Below are 19,012 nucleotides of genomic sequence, written 5' to 3' on the forward strand. Positions count from 1 at the left end.
ATTAGCTGTGTGATTTGTCCTGGTTTTATGACGTGCTGCATGCTAAACATGTGTCTCAGTATGATGATTTAATATGCTGTACAATTGTTGTTTACACTCATTTATACTTGATCTCTCATTAAAGCTTTAACATGCTCTCACAACCCCACAGTAGGGAGAAAACAACAGCACCACCGTAGAGAAAAGTATCAGTGTTGCTTTACAGGACTCACTCTGACCCACACTAAGCTGAAATGTAACTTTTGACAAGATCCGCTCTGACATCTCTTTTTGTTCTGGAGTAACATGCCTTGAATTCTACAGCATCCCCTTTCAACTAAAGTAGACAGGAGCAAAAAAGAAAAATTCTGAACTCTGTGTGACCTCCTCATGAGACACCCTGCAGACAGAGCAGTACTATGCGAACACTACCTCTTCCTTGACATGCCAACAGGATTTTGAGATGTATTCACGTTTTTTGAAGAAATACTGGAAGTTGTTTGTGTAATCACAATGGATCACTACACAGGTCTGGTTTTGACTACAATTTTAGCTCTAAGTTAAGTTTTAAGTGAAAATAAACACATTTTAAAATGATTTAAACAACAAACAATTTGACAGGGAAATAAAGAAAATATTTTGTAAAAAAAAGATTCAAACTAAAACATTTGATCATAATCAAGGGATAAAATATTGGTGTGCATAAGTTGATACATATAATTTTGTTGATTAAATAAAAAGCCATATGATCACAGTGTCACTGTAAACAACAAAATCAGATATTTGTAATATATTTGTTTATAATATAGCGAGCATATTGTGAAAAAAATAAAATAATTATCCAGACATTGGAGCATTGATAGAGGGGTGTTTGCAATGATTTCATCATTGTCAGTATTTTAAACAAAACACAAAAAATAAATAAACTGTAAACATATTTGTCCAGTGTCTACTTTACATAATGAGATAGTAAAATGCCTAGAAAACATCTAAACCAAAAACACCCAAAAATATTTTTGTTCCAAACAAAAACAGGCATTGTAGAGTTGGCAGGAATTAAAGTTAAGGCTCTGTATTTTGGATGATAAGACAAATTGTCTCTGTGCGACTACAACACTTTTTTTTCACAATTGGCAAATCGTCATCAAGTGCTTTACTCTGAATGTGCATTTAGAGAAAAGAAAGCAGTTTGCAGACATAATGAACAAGAGATGGAAATCTCATTTCAAATATTAAAAATGAGCCCAGGGGCTCCACCTGCTGGATTTATTTTTTTTGTGATAAATGATTGTGCTGCTAGATAACATATCTGTCACTCCAAGCAATTCCACCTATCATGTTGCTCTATTTGTCTTGCAGTGTTAGCTTTGTAATAATGATATAGTGGGCCTCAGATAAGATGAGATAAGATAAGATAAATGATAACAGAGACTGTATCTGCATCCCTCTGTGCAGCACATGGAGGAACATGATTGTGTTTCCCTGGTCCTTGGAGCAAAACATTTTTATTTTTATTTTGCAGCCATCAGTGTCATCCAGGTAAGAGCACATGTCAATTTGACTCAATGGAAATACACAGGGAAAAAAAACTTTGTCAGGAATAATCAAAGTTAGACAATGTTAAGTGAATAATTTATGGAAATACTTCAATTCTTAAACATAAAAACACAATTTTGTTCTAACATTTCTCTCTGCTTTATTTGTTCATTTACTTATTTATTTCTGTTTCATTTTTCAATTTTAACCTGCTAACATTTAAATGGAATGACTGATTTGAATCTAGCCATAACCAACACACCCATAACTTATTAGTACGAGTAATGATAATTGCAGAAAAGTAATGAAAAGAACAGACAACACCAAACACAAACATTGTATCCAACATTAGACAAATAAAAACAAGATAAAAAAAGGAACTAAAAAAAGAAAAAAATACCATGAATAAAAAACATGGTATACATCAAATTATGATTTATGATGGACACAAAATAATTATAATAAACACTTAACACACTATTATTTTTATTTTATTGTATAATATGTTTTATTTATGATCTTAATCTGTTTCTCTGTACTTCAGCTGCTGCAACACCCGAATTTCCCCCATGGGGATCAATAAAATAATATCTATCTATCTAAAGTTTCTGTTATTAGCATGATTTATGGCAGGCGGGGATCACTATCAAAAGTATTCAAATCAAATATCCCCTTTAATAAATGAAACTATTTGTAAAACTCATTTTTAACTTCACTAGCTGCATCAGACAGCCAGTCCCCCTAAGCCCCGCCCACAATCCCGGAACAGGAAGTACCTGCGCGTTATTGCTGCTGACGTTGGTGCTGCACAGAGTGACGATGGCGTCCACAGATCAGTCCCTCCTGGACCTGACGGATAAAGAAACACGGGAGAAGCTGTCGTTTTGGGACCGCCGCACCGACGCCATGGCTCCCTTAACCGAGAAACAAATGGACGCTGTCCTGGAGATCCGAGCCGCGGCCGAGACGCTGTCTGTCCCGTCGGAGGTGAGCTGTGACTCCAGCTAGCATGCTAACAGGGCTGCTAACTTACTTTCCTAACGCCAGTGCTGCTGGCCAACCTGGACGTGCCTCTCTGCCTGTTGAAATGTTGGAAGTGTCCACGTCACAGGGTGTTAGCTTGGAGGCTAACTAGCGAGCTTGCACGGGTACTTTGCTACGTCAAGCCTCGTCAAGTGCGTGTGAGGTTTAAAGAGCCCTGCTTTTGTTTTGCAGCTGCCCATTGAGGACTTGTGCAGCCTTTCGTCGCGCACCTTGCAGTCTCCCTTCTCAGCCACGGTGCCCGCGTCAACAGAGGACGTCCTGCTGAAGGGTTTCCAGATGCTGGATATGGGGAATGACCGGATAGAGACTGCACAACAGGTGACTGTCAATGGCTTCAGTAAACAGTGCTGTACGCCAGTCAGACTCTATCACAATCAGGTGCATGGTTGTAATACATTGCCAACTTGTGTTGCAGTTTTTCGCCTGGTTTGCCAATTTGCAGGCAAACATGGACCAGGAGGAGAGCTCAAAATACAGGTGCATACACGTTTAAAAGTGCTTTACCCTACACTACACTGTACTGTACTGAATGTATTCGCCATATGCTTGTTTAGAGGAGGGCAGGCTTAGAGTAAGCTCTCTGAAAGGGTTGATCACAAACAAACCACTTTTAAAAGACAAAGAAGTGATCTTACAGTTGACATAACACTGACACCAATACACTGTGCAATACAATAGTTATAATAGTTTCTGTCTGTATATATAATATTTCAGTTACTGTGGATTCTCTACTGTTTTTTACTGTTTTTTTTATTGCTCATTTGCTTATTTATAATACTTAATTTGATCTTGTTTGTTTTTTTACTATATCTCTTGTTTGCACTATCCTCTATGCTGCTGTAATCCTGTAAATTTCCCCGCTGTGGGACTAATAAAGGATTATCTTATCTTATCTTCTAAATATATCAATACAAGTTAACTTAATGTGCTTTAAATTAAAAGGCTTGTTCGTCATCACACACCCCAAACTCTTCATAAACTAGCCTGGTTTCAGACCCCTGAATCGCTGCCCACATCTCACATTTGGTCTGCAATGAATGAATGAATGAATTAAATAGAAAAAAATAGCAATTCAGTCTGATATAATAGGCAAGCTAGTCACAAACCACAGACACCAACATGCACAGACATAGAACAAGTAACCAATCACAGGCCAACGAAGAAGGCAAATCCTCTGGATGTGTATTCTACAGCGTATGACTAGAAATCAGAAAAGCAAGGCAGAAATCTGCTGCTATGCTGCTCTATATAGGCTAAACTGGTCTGCTCTACCTCTGGCCACACCTCAATAAGGTGTCAGAAGTTTTCTGCCCAGTGTTAAAACATTGTCAAATGGCTCTGCAAACCTGGAGGTAGCTTCACTGTATCATCTAGCATTTGCATAAGCACACAGATGATATATCCGCTTTCACTTCAGGAAAACCAGAGATGATCTAAACTGCTACCAGGAACAATGTGACGCTATCCTGGAAGATGTTAGTACTGCTCTGGCGCACTTGGACTCCCTCCAGAAACAGTATTTGTTTGTGTCCAATAAGACTGGAACCTTACACGAGGCCTGCGAACAGCTCTTAAAAGAGCAGGTAAGCTGCACGCTGTATCTATTAACCCAAGCCACATAAGAAGCGAATCATTGAGACTTGATCAATAGAATATGTTTAAATTGTATTCTCACTAAATGTAGTTTTCCTATAGTCCAGGACAGGCTTAGTAACAACTATCAGCAAACATGAACTTCACTCCAAAACCCAGAAAACTACAGAATTTGCTGTCTGTTTGGTCTAAACTCTGGAGCTGCTATTAAATATAAATTGGGAAATGTGTAAAAACAACTGTGGTAACATCAAAAAAAAGTCACCAGAGATGAATGGAAAATCTGTCCGCTATCTAGTTCAGAACAGTGTGACATAAATAGAAGCTTGTCTAAATTGTAGACAGGCTTTCTGCAGGTCAAAATCTGTGTGCTGCTAATTTCTTCTGTGATATATTTCATATCTTATTGGCACTGTAGTGTACTGAAAGCCGCTGCTTAAGGTCATAAATAGATTGGACCATTCGAGGAACTAGGGCTGAATTGAACTTGAACTGAAATTAAACTGTCATGTTGTATTGTGTCAGCTGTGTTGTTTTTTTTTTCTCTCTCTGCAGTCGGAGCTTGTTGACCTGGCAGAGAGCATACAGCAGAAACTGTCATATTTTAATGAGTTAGAAAACATAAACACGGTAGGCTTTATTTTGGTTCTCTACATCTTAAAAGCTCAATCTATGTATTGTAGATAATGTGCATGTTGATTGCTCATTAGATATTAACATCAACCCTTTAAACCTTAAGATCATCAGTTATTTCTCAGATTAAAAACACAATTCTGAAGAATTTGGACGTGAGCCACATTCCTACTTCATTATTTCTAAAAAAAGTTTTATAAAATGCACTCATCAAATTATGTTTCATCTCCGAAACCTTTCAAACATCAAAGCCAAATCTGTACAACTGGTTTTATAGATTTTACTTTGGCATTGTTTCAAATAGAAAGAAGACATTTCTGGCAGTGGTAACTGCCAAAAGAAAGTACAAATGTTTTGATTAAGAATCTGGACGACTACAATTGTTTATGTTTGGAATTACTTCAAACCTAGCTTTTTCTTTGTCTTTGCAGAAACTGAACTCACCAACCTTGTCTGTAAATAGTGAAGGCTTTATACCAATGCTGTCAAAATTGGATGACTGCATTGAATATGTTTCTTCACATGTAAGTAGCTCGCACTCTCAATGAAATTTCAATTCTGTTTGTGCAAAGTTCATTTTAATACCAGCGATACAATATTTAAACTCTAGATAATTGAATGCTTCCTAATTAATGCATATTTATATACCAGTTGGATGTTTAAATGAATATCATGGCAATATAATTTTGATTTTGTAAAGCTGTATGATTTATTCATTGCAATATGTGATACGTGATCACAATTAAAGCTGTCTCTAATCTAATCTCTAATAATTGCAGCCCAATTTCAAGGACTATCCAGTTTATTTGGCCAAGTTCAAACAATGTCTTTCTAAAGCTATGCACTTCATGAAGATCCACATTGTTAACACAATGCAGCATCTCACAAGCCAGTTAACGAAAAGGGTAAGGAAAAGCCGCATTTCCTCCTCCTACAAATTCGACAATGGTGAAAGGAGACAATCATACGGAGCAGTGTACGTCCCTAGTTCAATGTCAATATTGATTTGATTGTTTTGTCTCCCCCAGGATCCAATGGGCTTGACCAACGCAGACAATGCCTTTACACTGTACTATGTCAAGTACAGAGCAGCTGCACCTAAAGTTAGAGTGAGTATACTGTTTGTATCACCCACTGATATTATGCATGGATCATTTTCTGTAATAAAATACATCTTTCTTTCTTTTTTTTTCTTCTCTCAGTCACTGATTGAGCAGATAGAACAGCGAGCAGAGAAGATTCCTGAGTGAGTGTTGGCATTTCTCCAGATTAAAGTAGCTGCATTCCTGCTTTATATTTTTCCTTGTACTAAATTAACTCATTCCTCCTTATATTAATGTGAGCAGATACCATCAGCTGCTTGATGAAATCCATCAGTGCTACCTTGACCAGAGAGAGCTGCTCCTCAGTCCCAGCATTACATCCACCATTACTGACCTGACCAACCAAAACAGCAAAGACCACTGTGCTCTGGTAAGGGACCACTTGTTTAAAGCAGTAGTGCCCTTTGGAAATAAGGTGACATTTAGAGAGAATGCACAGTATGGTTCCTCTGGGATATTTTTTTTCTGGAGTGTTGGTGCAGACTCAAAGCTGTGCACATGATGAATGAGTTTGTGCACAGCATGCATCCAAAGCTTACTCTTGTTTTGTTCACAAGTGAATTACTGTGCAGTGTTGTTTGTATACTCTGTCAAACCTCATCTATAAAGAAGTGACTATTGTGCGGCTTTCCTCTACGGTTTAAAAATGTACATGACCTAAAGGTTGGCCCAATAATTCATGGTCAAATATTTTCATTTTAATTTGATACTTCAGAAATCATTTTGTCACCCAGACAGACTATGTATGTTGAAGCTGTTGTGGCATTTAAAAACAATTCACTAATTGGCCTAATGGGGATGCTATAATTAAAGGTCAGAATTTCATACAACAAACGTCATAACAGCCGCACCACCTGTCCGAGATTTTCCTTTTTAATGAAACTTGAAAGGTTATGCATCTTGTTAATGATTGCTGTAATGGGTGCCTGCATCATTTATGTGGGAGGATGTGTTTGCTTGTTTGAAGTGGCGCATTAGCAAAGTACTGGAAGGCACTACAGCAGGTGATTATTATGTGTTTTTGTACAGGTTCGCAGTGGCTGTGCCTTTATGGTTCACGTCTGCCAGGATGAACACCAACTGTACAATGAGTTCTTCTCAAAACCCACACCTAAACTAGAGTGAGTAGCGCCCGCCTCCGCAGTATTATGATCATTAAACACACAGTCATAATCTAGTAGCACACATGCAGGCAGAATGTGTTTATTTAAGGCGTGTCAAGTTGTCAAATGCTTGAAATACCAATTTACACAGCATGTGCAGACAACTTCTGTTACCGTTTTATAAGCAAAACAGTTTTTAACAGTTTGCACAATTATTTTTAGTCATTACTTTATTCCTTAACTTGAAGGAAAAGTCAAAGCTTTAATTGAGCAGAAAGTATAATTTTAGACTGTTCTTAGTTGTACAAAGCAATTAAATGGCGTTTAATCTTTGACAGCGAGCTGCTAGAGAAGTTATGTTTGTCCCTGTATGACGTCCTCCGGCCTCTAATCATCCACATCGTCCACCTGGAAACCCTGTCTGAGCTCTGCAGTATCCTGAAGAATGAGATGCTGGAAGACCATGTTCATAACAATGGTAGGTTACAGCCTTTGCTCTCCTCAAAAGCTTATCACTTGTCACATGGAGTTTTAACTGTTGAGTTATTAAGATACAAGTTAGAGTTTGGGGACTGATATAGTACCAAAACGACTTTTGGTGTTGTGTTCTTTTCGCAAAAATATTGGACATTTTTAGCTTAGAATCACTAAATATGTATAAAATGTATAAAATCCAAAGTGTACCAACTCCAAATTGCTTTTTTTTTTTTTTCATTTTTTTTTTTTAACACAATTCCTTACGGATTAAACAAGATACAACATGTTAATAAGTGAGCTTTAGAGGTGCTGGAAGGCTGATGTTGTTTCTTTCAAACATAGAGACTTCCTGGTATAGCACCTTGCTTTTTTTTGTGTACCTTCTCAATCAGCCCATCCACTAATCTGTCATCTTCATACTTAAGACCAAGTGTGACTTAAGACCGTGTTGTGATGTTGATTGAGGTTCAACAGTAAACTGACCTCTGAGCTCTTTTTATTTAGCTACTCAGTTGGGGGCCTTTGATACAGTAGTGAAGCAGATGCTGGAGGATGTCCAGGAGAGGCTGGTCTACAGGACTCACATTTACATACAGACTGATATCACGGGCTACAACCCGGCTCCAGGGGATCTGGCCTATCCTGAGAAACTAGAGATGATGGAGGTGAGTCTTGTGAGCTAAAAGGGATGTCATTTTCTCTTTGTAAAGTCTTCAGAAGAAAAAAAAAAAAAAAAAAAAAAACTCCACCAATTGTTATCAGTTTAGCTTTTACTCAACCAGCTTTGCAGGAAATGTAACTACGGTTGCAATTCATTCATATTTTCATTCCCTTTTATTGTATTTGCCATTTTTAGATACATTGTTTTGTCTTTGAAATGTCAAAAATAGGGAAAACTGGCCATCAAAAGTTCCCAGAGCGTAGGCTAATGGTTAAAATGATTGGTATGTCTGACGTTAGAAGAACATTTGGTCTGAAGTCAATTTAAGCTTAATGCTACTGAATGTCTGCACATGTAGTAAAATACGACTTTGCGTCTTCACCAATGTTCCAAAGCTCTTAAATGTTTCTTTCATGTACCCTATGACTTCGATGTCAGATCGAAATCTTTTTGTTTGTTATAGCAAGTTTAATTCTATTTCATGAAAAGCTTTTAAAAACCTGTTGATGTCCTATTGAAGCAAAAGGGAAAAAAAGTGACTTTCCAACATGTAACACTTTCTACCTACATGTCCTTGAAAAGCACAATTCATTATGCAAATTGAAGACCTTGGTCTTTGGGCTTGTGAAAATCTGCGCCTGTTATTAAATACTTTTTGAGTTTAAAGTGTTACCCTCTATTAATTTAGTCTTTTGTTAAAGCAAATAGAAAAAGTACAAGCTAACATTTTCTATCTTCTAACTCTTGCCAATAGAGAATTGCTCAGAGCTTGAAGGAGGAGCAGATCAAGCAGATGTCACAAGAGTCCATGTTTTCTGATGTTCAGCTTGAGGATCCTGATGGTAGAAGAAACAGTAATGCTGGTCTGTTTTTACAGTTTTGACGCTTTCTTTTATATATATATATGTATATATTTATATATGTATATATTTATATACACACAAACACACAAACAACCTTTGGTGTAACTGTAGCCTGAGAGCTCTCTTCTTCCTTTGTACAATGAATACAGGCAATGTAGAAGCATCCCGCCTACAGGCATCTATCTCTCCTGCTGATCTGCACGGCATGTGGTACCCTACTGTCAGACGAACGCTGGTTTGTCTGTCAAAGCTCTACAGATGTATAGATGTGAGTGTCCAATTTTTAATTTAATTTATAGTCTCCTATCCATTAATATTGTAAGATGTGTGCTAAATAGTTTTTTCCTCTTTGCATTTCTTAGTCCTGTGTTTCTCACTGTGACTTGGTCTTTTTCCAGAGAGCAGTCTTCCAGGGTTTATCTCAAGAAGCCTTATCTGCCTGCATCCAGTCCCTGCTTAAAGCTTCAGATATCATCCTTAAAAACAAGGTTGGCACACATAGTTAAGAGTAGAGGATGGTTTTTATATTTTTACTGAACTTTTTCAGAATTTTATTATTTTAAGAATAGCTGGAAATGAGCCTTTCTTGTGTCATATAATGAGATCAGTTCCCTCTTAGATAGATGTGCTCTGTTATTCAAATTCCTTCTGGCTACCGGATCTCTAACTAAAGCAGCTGGGATGTCATTTAAAGTTTATTTTAATGGGTGCTTTATTATGCTCTACAGAGTGTTCAGCAGACCATCCTTTATTTATGGGCTTCTCTCACCTTCAAATTTGCTGTCTGTCTGTGCTAACTGGCCCGTTTCAACCTAACACTTCAAATTAAAGCAGCAGCATCAATCTCAGAGGATGTGTTCCCACCCCATGTTGATGTCTTTTTACAATGTTTTAGTCGCAAGCTGAGCAAGTAATGGTTTCAGCTGCCTTTTTTTTTGTCACAGTTATATCCCTTTCCAGCTATGGTTAATCAGCGGTTATCAATTAGACATATTCCCTTATCGTCTCTAAGCTTATGCCTTTTATGTTCTCTGTATCTTGGATAGTCAGCAGATGCCCTTTTGTGTTGGCAGCCTGCAGTGTGGATATAACAGTGTGCTATCACTTTCTGTAGACGCAAATAGATGGGCAACTTTTCCTGATCAAGCACCTGCTGATAGTGCGTGAACAGATTGCCCCATTTCACACCGATTTTGCCATCAAGGAAATCTCACTGGATCTGAAGAAAACGCGAGGTGAGATAATTAAAGGTGGAGGGAACATTGGTGTTCAGCTCCATAAAGCCAGTCATTACATTCTCATGCTCATTAAGCAACTTCTGCCTATCACATGCACCGGTGGCAACAATTAATGTGGAAATTACAGTGTAATCCAACACCATAATGTATATTAACCGATGGCTCACAGGGCAGATTCGCTCCTCCTATCACCCCCCCATCTCAGTCAAGGTCATATTCAATTTGTAGCACTAGAGGGCACTCTCATTCTACATCAGCCAAGATTTAATCTCTCTGCTTTGTGTGAAGATGCTGCCTTCAAAATCCTGAATCCTAAGGCTGTTCCCAAATTCTTCCGACTTAACAGTCACAACGCCATACTTGAATTCCTCTTGGAGGTAGTGTTTTTATTTTTAACCTGTTTTATTTAACCTTCCATACACTTTGTGTACTTTGATACCACCCTGTCTCAGAGAAACAGCTCTTGATAGTACTAAACCCTTCGTCTATGTGGCCCTAAGGGAACTCCAGAGATAAAGGAGCACTACATTGACTCTAAGAAGGATGTGGACCGGCACCTGAAGTTCAGTTGTGAGCAGTTCATCCAGCAGCAGACTCAGATCTTTGTGGGGAACCTTGAGGAGTTTCTCACCAAGGTAACTGTGAAGGAAGTCTTTGCCTCAGGCATCGATGGCTCATCCTGACCTTCATTTTTTCCGCCTTTTACTTTTTAAAAGAACCTTTAAAAAAAAATGATTTGCTTATTCAGTGATCACTGAAGGTCTCGGTACATTACTGACAACTGAAGATAAAATGTCTGTTTTTCATCTTACTTATCTAATACGACTGCTAGTTAGTGCGCATGTGTGTTGATATTTCATTGTGTTCTGAAATCTTTCAATGCACTAATTGTGCTGCAATAATTTGTTGCCGGTCCTTCTTTTTTTTTCTACCCACCTCACTCAGTTATTTATTCATAAAGTAAATACTACCCTTTGTTGAATTCAAGTCCTAGTTGAATTGACCAAATTTGCATCACTTTTACTTTTGCTTCTTTGCATGGCTTATAGTAACACCAGTACCATTCAAGTCGTTTCAGATTATGAGGTTTTCTTTTGACTCTGTCTGCTCCCAGGTTGCAGCTCTTAAAACTATGGCTATCCAAGGTGGTCCCACCTACAGTCTGTCTCAGCAACCTTGGGCACAGCCAGGTAAGATTTGTCTCAGGAAACACCACCGGCATCATACTGTAATTCATCAAAACTTGTATGGCTCATGCTAGAGGGCATGTCAATGTTTTTTGTTTTTTTCTACGGCTTGTCCTTTTTTCTCTTTTCAGCAAAGATCAATGATATAGTGATGACTACCTACCGTGTGATGAAGAGCAAGCTGCCAAGCACTTTACAGAGCATGTCCTTGTACCTAGCCAATAGAGACACGGAGTTCATCCTTTTCAAGCCTGTCCGGGTGGGTGGTGGAAACGCTAGGATATAGCATGTGCTGCATTTGTCAGTTTCCTTGCAAGTTCTTGTTAAGCTCAAATAACTCGTTCACACAGTAGTGAAAAAGCAGGAATCCCATGTGTTTTCACTCAAAGGTCAAATCAGTAATTTTCTGACATAATGTTAATTGAAAGTTATTCACATGTGTCACTGAGAGGAGCATTTTAGTTTTTCTCCTCCCATTGATAAGAAAGTGTAGACCTGCTGTGCAGTGGTGTGTGCAGGCATAACCATGTAAACAAACCTCTCACAGCATCAGAAATCCTCCTTTTACTTATTTCTTCATTAGCAAGGCTTAGTCACTGTAGTAAAATACCTGTCAATCAATTTGGAGAGACATACAGTCTTGGGCTGACCCTCTTGTTTACGTTTGGCTTTAAGATTGTCCCTTTAGCTATAAATGATCTGTGACTGAACTCTAATAGAGAAATATTTGTGCCGCCTGTGTACTGTTCATCAAGGTGCTAGGTGAGGCTGAATGAGAGGGAAACTAAATTCTGCGGTTGACATGGAAACAAGATAGTGAGGGGACGTAGGCCAGATGCAAATGTAGTATTAATTTCTCTCCAGCACTCAGTAATAGGATGGCTTTTTCCACAGAATAACATCCAGCAGGTATTCCAAAGACTGCATGCCTCGCTTCAGGAGGAATACAGCGGAGAAGACCTTCAAATCATTGCATGTCCATCGATGGAGCAGGTACATTACTGTGGGATTATCACAGCCCAAGGGCACCCTGACATAGTTTTAACGATAACATCCAAAAAACTGCTGAGAGCAACTTACGTTAGATAACGCATGCCAGCTAAGTCACGGTGAGCACTCATCATTTTTTTACGGCTCTTTTTCAGATTAACTTGCTGCTGTCTGTGAATAAGTAATGTCCAAGTTCGCCGTTGCAGTGCTGGTGAAACACCCGCTGGATAGCAATGGGATATTGCAACTTTAACCATGACCAGAAGCTGTGAGGCTGAGTATGCGAGACGACCAGAGAAGCTCTCCCTGCAAGCTTGACCCGGAGCGCAGAATCGACGGCGGAATTAAAAAATCCTGCACAAGACCAAAGATCCTCTGACGGCAGCTCAAGTAGCTGCAAGTATGTTAAGGTTCAGGTATTCATCTTGAAGTCCTTAACAAACTGGGAAGTGGAAGGTATTATTTTGGTTACAGAGTTGATGATTTAGTTTGAATTAAACTGAAGTTGGGTTTGTTGGGGTGGATTTGTGATCACGTTTGCAAATGATGGCCAGCGGTGGGGGATGTATTGATAGGTGTTAAGACAAGGACACTTTCGGGGTGCAAACAGAGGCACTGGAGGGTCTTTCATCAGCCTGGTAGGTTTTGGCCAGTAAGGGGGATTTCATACAGATGCCTCGATTCCCTGGATGGTTTGGAAGGCGAAGGAAAAAAATGCTGCAAAATAGCTTATTCCTCCATTTGAAAATGTCACAGCATTTGTAACATTCAGTAGCACTCTATCGTGGCCTGATGTGCTACAGGACTCTCAGGTCAAACAGGTTTTCCCCCTCTGATCAAGTCCACTCAGTTGTTCTTTCCTTGTCCTATGTGTTCTTAACGATTCTTCTTGTGAATGTTTTTGTTATTCTGTTGCAAATATGTAAAAAAATACAATGACATGTTTTATACTTTTCCCTTTTATACATAGGTTGATTACAACTAATATGCTTTTACTCCATTGACCTTGGCAGATTTGCACTGTATACTTTATGATTTAAGTGTATGTTTCCTAATGGTCTTCTCAGAGTACAAAAAACGAACACTTGCAATGTGACGTTTGCTTTAGTGTGTCCCATGTAAAATGATGTGTACAGGTGTACTATTTATGAATACACTGATTAAAAATGAAAGGTTCATGATGTTTTACGATTTCATTGCTAGAAAGCACTTTGTTATTGAATACAAATTCTCTCAATGATAAAATAAGAGTCACTTCAAACAAATGAGAAACTGCCATTCAAGGACATCATCGGTTTTAGGGGGTCTTCTTGGCAGACTGCTGCTGTTTCTTTGGCAGCTGCTGTCTTTCCATCTGTGAGATGGGGCTTGGCTGGGGCTTGACCTTCTGTGGACTGACAGTCTTTTGATAGGTGATGAGGGACTGGATGTTCTGGAGCAGGACATTGATCTCTGCACTCTTCTGCTGGAGATACTTCTGAAGCATGTCAGGCCCCGGCAGCGTTAGACCTATGCCTTGATTCGACTGCGACAGCAAGGAAATATTAAGTAAAGAAGGATCAAGGATTTGCCCTAAAATTAGGTCTACTTATCACATCTTTTCTATTTCTGCTACTATGAATATTGATACTAAAAGCCACAATAACTTACTTTCAATTTTGCCCCTACATTAAGGCATACACTAAATTTCCCAGAGGTGAAAGCGATGCGGATGTGCTCTTGGGATTGGATGTGGATGTGGAGGTTAGGGCCCAGTGACAGGCGGAGGGGCTGGTAGGGCGGAGCATGAACATGATGCTGATTGTCCAGCCAGCCCCACTGTTTCTTCAAATCTCCTGTGTCACTGCAGTAGGTGCCTCCCCATGGAGTCAGATTCACCCTGATAAAGAGAAGCAGCTTGTGAACAATCAGCCCTGCAGGGGTTTAATTCTTTCTCACAGACAGATTTTCATTTCTGTCTGCTGCCAATTTCATTGATGAAGAAAATAAACTAGAAATGCTTCTCATTTACAAAATAATATGGCGGTTTGATGTTGGTTATATTTATGAAATCGAATGATTAAACAATCATACCAAATACAGCCATTGTTGTGATAGCAGGTACCCTGTCCTCTGGTGTTGAAAACTGCCTGAATGTGAGGCTGCAGTTGTTTGTCCTCTAGGACCACAGAACACCAGCCATTAGATTGTGCAGCAGAGAGAAGAATGGCAAGCCTTCCCGATGGATAGCTTTTAAATACGATTAAGGCGAACAAATCAAACGTTACGTATTAATGATAAGTCAGTTAGATTAACTTTAAAGGATACTGAACTTGCCCAGTTCCATCTGGAAAAATAACAATAAATGTTTGACCGTTGTTGTAGTATTTGACAAGTGGTGTTGTCCTCTGTTGAACCAAACATAGTTCTTAGTTAATTTATGCTTCTCTATTCTCAGCTGTAGTCATATTAGGACATTCTACAGTGATTTCAACATAGCACAGTACCTTCGGTCCAGAATTTCTTCCATTGAAAGAGAAAGCGTTCTCAGAATCCATGATTTCTATGGCAGACCAAGCATCATCTGATAAGGCATTGTGTAGGCTGGCAGATCCTTGTTGTTCGTGTCCTGTAATGTAGTTAAAGCTGTTACAGCACGGAGGAACAAATGGGAAAGCAAAGTAAATTGAATCTGCATGAGAGATCTGTCTGTGGTAGATGGTGTGTGTAACCTGCTTTAGGGGTCTGATGATCTGAGCTGCTTTCAAATTCCAAACCTTTCAACCTGTGGTGTATCATGTAAAATGTAGCATCAGAGATTCAATAGCATAGACGTATTTTATTTGAAAACCATTTAATGGTGAAAGCCAATAATGTAACAGAGCGATCCTGACCTTTGATCTTTCTGCATTGCTGGGTCCTTATCAGTCACGGTTTCCTTAGTGATAACCGCTGCACCCTCCAGCACAATGTGGAATAACTTCCATGCCTTCTCACAGCAGAAAAACTGACACAAAGAGAGGAAAAGAGAGAGAAGAAAGACTAGTTTGAATGTCAAAATACTTAAAAATTCATATGCATTATAATTACTCCTCTCCTATGGAAGCACATAGAAGGCGAATAGTAAAATCTAACCATTACTATATTCTTAATGTAAAATAGGTCATTTCATTTGGTTCTTGGAAAAATAAAATAAACTATAAAGTTCACAAATACAGAGAGAAAATTCATGTGTCCAAAAATAAATATTCAATTTGCTCAATGAGTCAAATTCTGATCTAATCAAATAATCAGGTTACCCAAATTGGATTAGTGAAATTCAGACAAAAAAATACAAGATAAAAACCGTGCTACCCAGGATACTTTTTCCTCTTGTATTTTAGGCAGGTCAGCTGCTTGAAATGCTGAAAGAAATTATGATCCATTCAGGCCTCATCTCTTGACTTAAACCACTGATCGGACATGTGAATTTGTAATCTCTTACAAAACCAAACAAAAAAGATGTCTACAGCCATGCTAGCGGCTTTGAGGCTAAATGCTAACATCAACATGCTAAACATTATCACAATCACAATCCTAACATTGCCATATTCAACATGTCTGATAATTACCACATTCAACACATTAGTTCAGCATGTTAGCATGACAACATTACCTAATAAACAACATAGCTGAGGCTGATTTGAATGTCGTAAACCATACTCTTTAGACAGATTTAAACTTTGATGTGGGGAAATTCAGAATATCATCAATGTCATAAGAATTTATATAATCTGCGCCATGGATATTTTTACCAAATTTTACAACAATCCATCCAATAGTCAACCAGATATTTCACTCTGAAACACAAACGTCAACCTCATGATGGCACTGACAACTACTGGATGGGGTATCCATCATCTTCGGGTGGTCCCGAAGATGATGGATACCCCATCCAGTAGTTGTGGGGGCATTTCAATCTGGACTTAAGCGGTTGACAGACCAACATAGCTATCCCTCATGATTTTAGCATGGCTAAATATGCTACTACTAGCCAAGTAGCATAAATTAGTACCCGGAAATTTCGGGGAGGGAGATTAAAATCCTCTAATCTCAGAAGGAATTTGTTGTTAAATAGTTAAATGTTATTATTTAATTTAAATCAAGTATTCAGAGGTGGATGAATGTCACATGTTTGTTATAAGATTCAAATGATCATGGCCATTATTTGCTTCCATAATCATCTAAAGTCCCAGCTGCACACATTGACACTGAATGTAACTTCATTCAGCAAAATGAGCAAAGTCACACTCTTTTCCAGTTCCGTTGGCATGTCACCATATTAATAGAAGTGTTAGCTGCACACTCTCTGTCTCACCTCTTTTGGTTCAACACTGTTGGCCATCTGATCACTGGTCACTGGTGGTTTCTTCAGCTGCTGGCAATGCTCGCAGCAAATGTTCCACCCAGTCTGCACAGTCTCTTTTGAAGACTCTGATCCACTTGAGGATGGGATCTGAAAATGTTGTTGGAGTAGAAATGTATTTCTTTAAAAAAGAAAATCACATTTTCTTTCTCAAAAAGAGACTATCACAAATACATAGTATCCAAGTATTCCAGTTAATGAGGTATTCAAAAAGCATGTTACTGTCTGGCATGTTTTGAAACAAGCGGCAACAGTGACAGGCAAGTTTTGATACAAGACAAACGCAGACTAATTGCATGTCCCATAAATGTATTCATATTTATCGAGGAAGAGGAAAAAGAAGCAGTCTAAAAGTGGCATTTTCCTCCATACCTTGTCCAGATTAGTTAAAGACTCCTCAGTTTCTCCTTGGCAGGCTGAAGGAGTTTGGGGAATTTCCTTGCTGAGTGAATCCAACACTTCATTATCTGGGGATATCTCCAACTTCATGTTTTTAGGAACGCTCTGAGGAGAAAAAAACAAAGACACTTCATAATATATTAACTTCTTTGAGGTCTTTAACGTGTGCTTCATGAATAAATCAAAACCATGTCTCTGGATACCATGTCATATCATCTCTCACAAGATAAAACCTACACTGTGACAAGGATAGACAAGGAAATGAAAACTTTGGTATTTCTTTGGCAATAGTAAAATTATCTCTAAAACACACAAAAAGGCCTCATATATGCTAACTGCATCTATTCACCATTTGTCTAAGGTCTCTCAACAAAGTGTATTTCAAATGTTAGTTTAACGACATAAAGATACTCAGTCAAGTTCAGAGAAGCCTCTCTTACTCTTGAGTGTCATTGCAAAGCTTTTTACTTTGTCAAGGACATCATCACTACAGTTGATAGAGGGGGGGAGATTTTGCAAGCGAGAATACCTCATTGTGAGTTAGTCGTTGTAAACCATCTTCTGGGTATTGACTGCACCCTACACTCATCTCCTCAGATGTCAACCCCAAATTCACGTGAGGAGCTTTTGATGTTTCTTGATTTGGGTATTTAAAATCTGCAAATGCATAAAAGAAAATGATCATGATAATTATCTCGGACATTTCCATGTACCAACCAAGGTCAGAGATAAATAAATCGCATGAAACTACCTTGACTGCACTCTTCCTCGTCTCCCCAGTCGGTCTGTGTATGAACGCTGACTCTGGTGACAACTCTCCCATCAAATGCATGGATCGTCAGATATTCAGTAGAGCTTAAGCTGGAACCAGGTCTTTATTATTATCATTTTAATAAACACACATATGTTCTGAGGGTGGATGCAATAGTTCAAACACATGCACATTATAATACAACCCAATACAACTACCCTTCAATAAGCCAATACTAGCTACTGTATTGGAAGCATGATTCTTTTTTTTTATTGTATCAGAATACTTCATATTTATACGAGATTTACAATGGATAAATAAAATAAAAGGTTACCACGCTCCCTTAATTAACCTTTTAAAAGATGAGACAATATGAATTTTTAGCAAGATTTTTGTTTTGTGTCTTGGATCTCTATTGGTTGCTCCGTTTAACTAGTATCTACTGTTCATGATGCTGTCACTAAAGTCAATTTGTGGCATTTCTTTCCAGACCTCTGTTTGTTTACAAGTCCAGGATTTGTTGTGGTATCCATCGCAGTCGATTTTCCTGGCAAGTCAAGTGATTAAATCTTCATCTCCTTGATATCCTTTACTCTTTGTGAAACAGAGGGTGAGCAGAGAAACCACAAAAGAATGAATTAAAACATTTTTTTTATTTTTAAATCAGATACAGAATGTTTTTCTCTGAGTGTACCATAGCAACCATAGAACAATACGCAACTGTGTCTATGGCAGATACTGTACTGAGGTTCTTCAAAATACGCCTCTTCATTTATTCGATTTATTTTCTTCATTCAATTGTTCAAGATAAGCCTTTTATTGATCCTCAGAGGGGAAATTCAGGAGTTGCAGCAGTACAAGTAAATAAATATGTGTGGATAAATAGTGAGATGTAATAAATAAATGATAAGAAGTAATTCAAATAAAACTCAGAATATAAATGAAAATAGAAACCAAGAGCAATTTGACTGAAAATGAGGAGGCAAGCGGTACTCCTACAGCAGAAGCAGTGCTGTACTTAATGACAATAATAAAACTAATGACATAGTTGTGTGATTATTCTGTAGTCAT

The 19,012-nt window shown here is 38.4% G+C and overlaps 1 protein-coding gene across 1 annotated transcript; it reads left to right on the top strand.

Annotated features, from left to right (window-relative positions):
* Positions 1 to 2,268: 2,268 nt before the first annotated feature.
* cog3 (component of oligomeric golgi complex 3) lies at positions 2,269 to 13,576 on the top strand. Its single transcript, XM_054614748.1, has 23 exons — positions 2,269 to 2,502; positions 2,731 to 2,877; positions 2,975 to 3,036; positions 3,977 to 4,142; positions 4,708 to 4,782; positions 5,217 to 5,309; positions 5,565 to 5,690; positions 5,814 to 5,894; positions 5,988 to 6,031; positions 6,132 to 6,258; positions 6,918 to 7,009; positions 7,330 to 7,469; positions 7,973 to 8,133; positions 8,884 to 8,992; positions 9,142 to 9,260; positions 9,391 to 9,480; positions 10,107 to 10,227; positions 10,519 to 10,607; positions 10,731 to 10,865; positions 11,345 to 11,420; positions 11,549 to 11,676; positions 12,312 to 12,410; positions 12,563 to 13,576. The coding sequence occupies exons 1-23, from the start codon at positions 2,335 to 2,337 to the stop codon at positions 12,590 to 12,592; spliced, it is 2,478 nt and encodes an 825-aa protein (XP_054470723.1). The 5' UTR covers positions 2,269 to 2,334; the 3' UTR covers positions 12,593 to 13,576.
* Positions 13,577 to 19,012: the final 5,436 nt, after the last annotated feature.

The sequence above is a fragment of the Anoplopoma fimbria genome, chromosome 16, assembly GCF_027596085.1.
Source record: "Anoplopoma fimbria isolate UVic2021 breed Golden Eagle Sablefish chromosome 16, Afim_UVic_2022, whole genome shotgun sequence".
NCBI lineage: Eukaryota > Metazoa > Chordata > Actinopteri > Perciformes > Anoplopomatidae > Anoplopoma > Anoplopoma fimbria.

What these genes read in the sequence shown, in the direction of transcription:
- cog3 (XM_054614748.1), top strand. Translation starts at nt 2,335, where the DNA reads ATGGCGTCCACAGATCAGTCCCTCCTGGACCTGACGGATAAAGAAACA. An exon ending in GGATAGAGACTGCACAACAG is followed by an intron (nt 2,878 to 2,974) that starts GTGACTGTCAAT and finishes CTTGTGTTGCAG; the next exon opens with TTTTTCGCCTGGTTTGCCAA. An exon ending in AGAAACTAGAGATGATGGAG is followed by an intron (nt 8,134 to 8,883) that starts GTGAGTCTTGTG and finishes TCTTGCCAATAG; the next exon opens with AGAATTGCTCAGAGCTTGAA.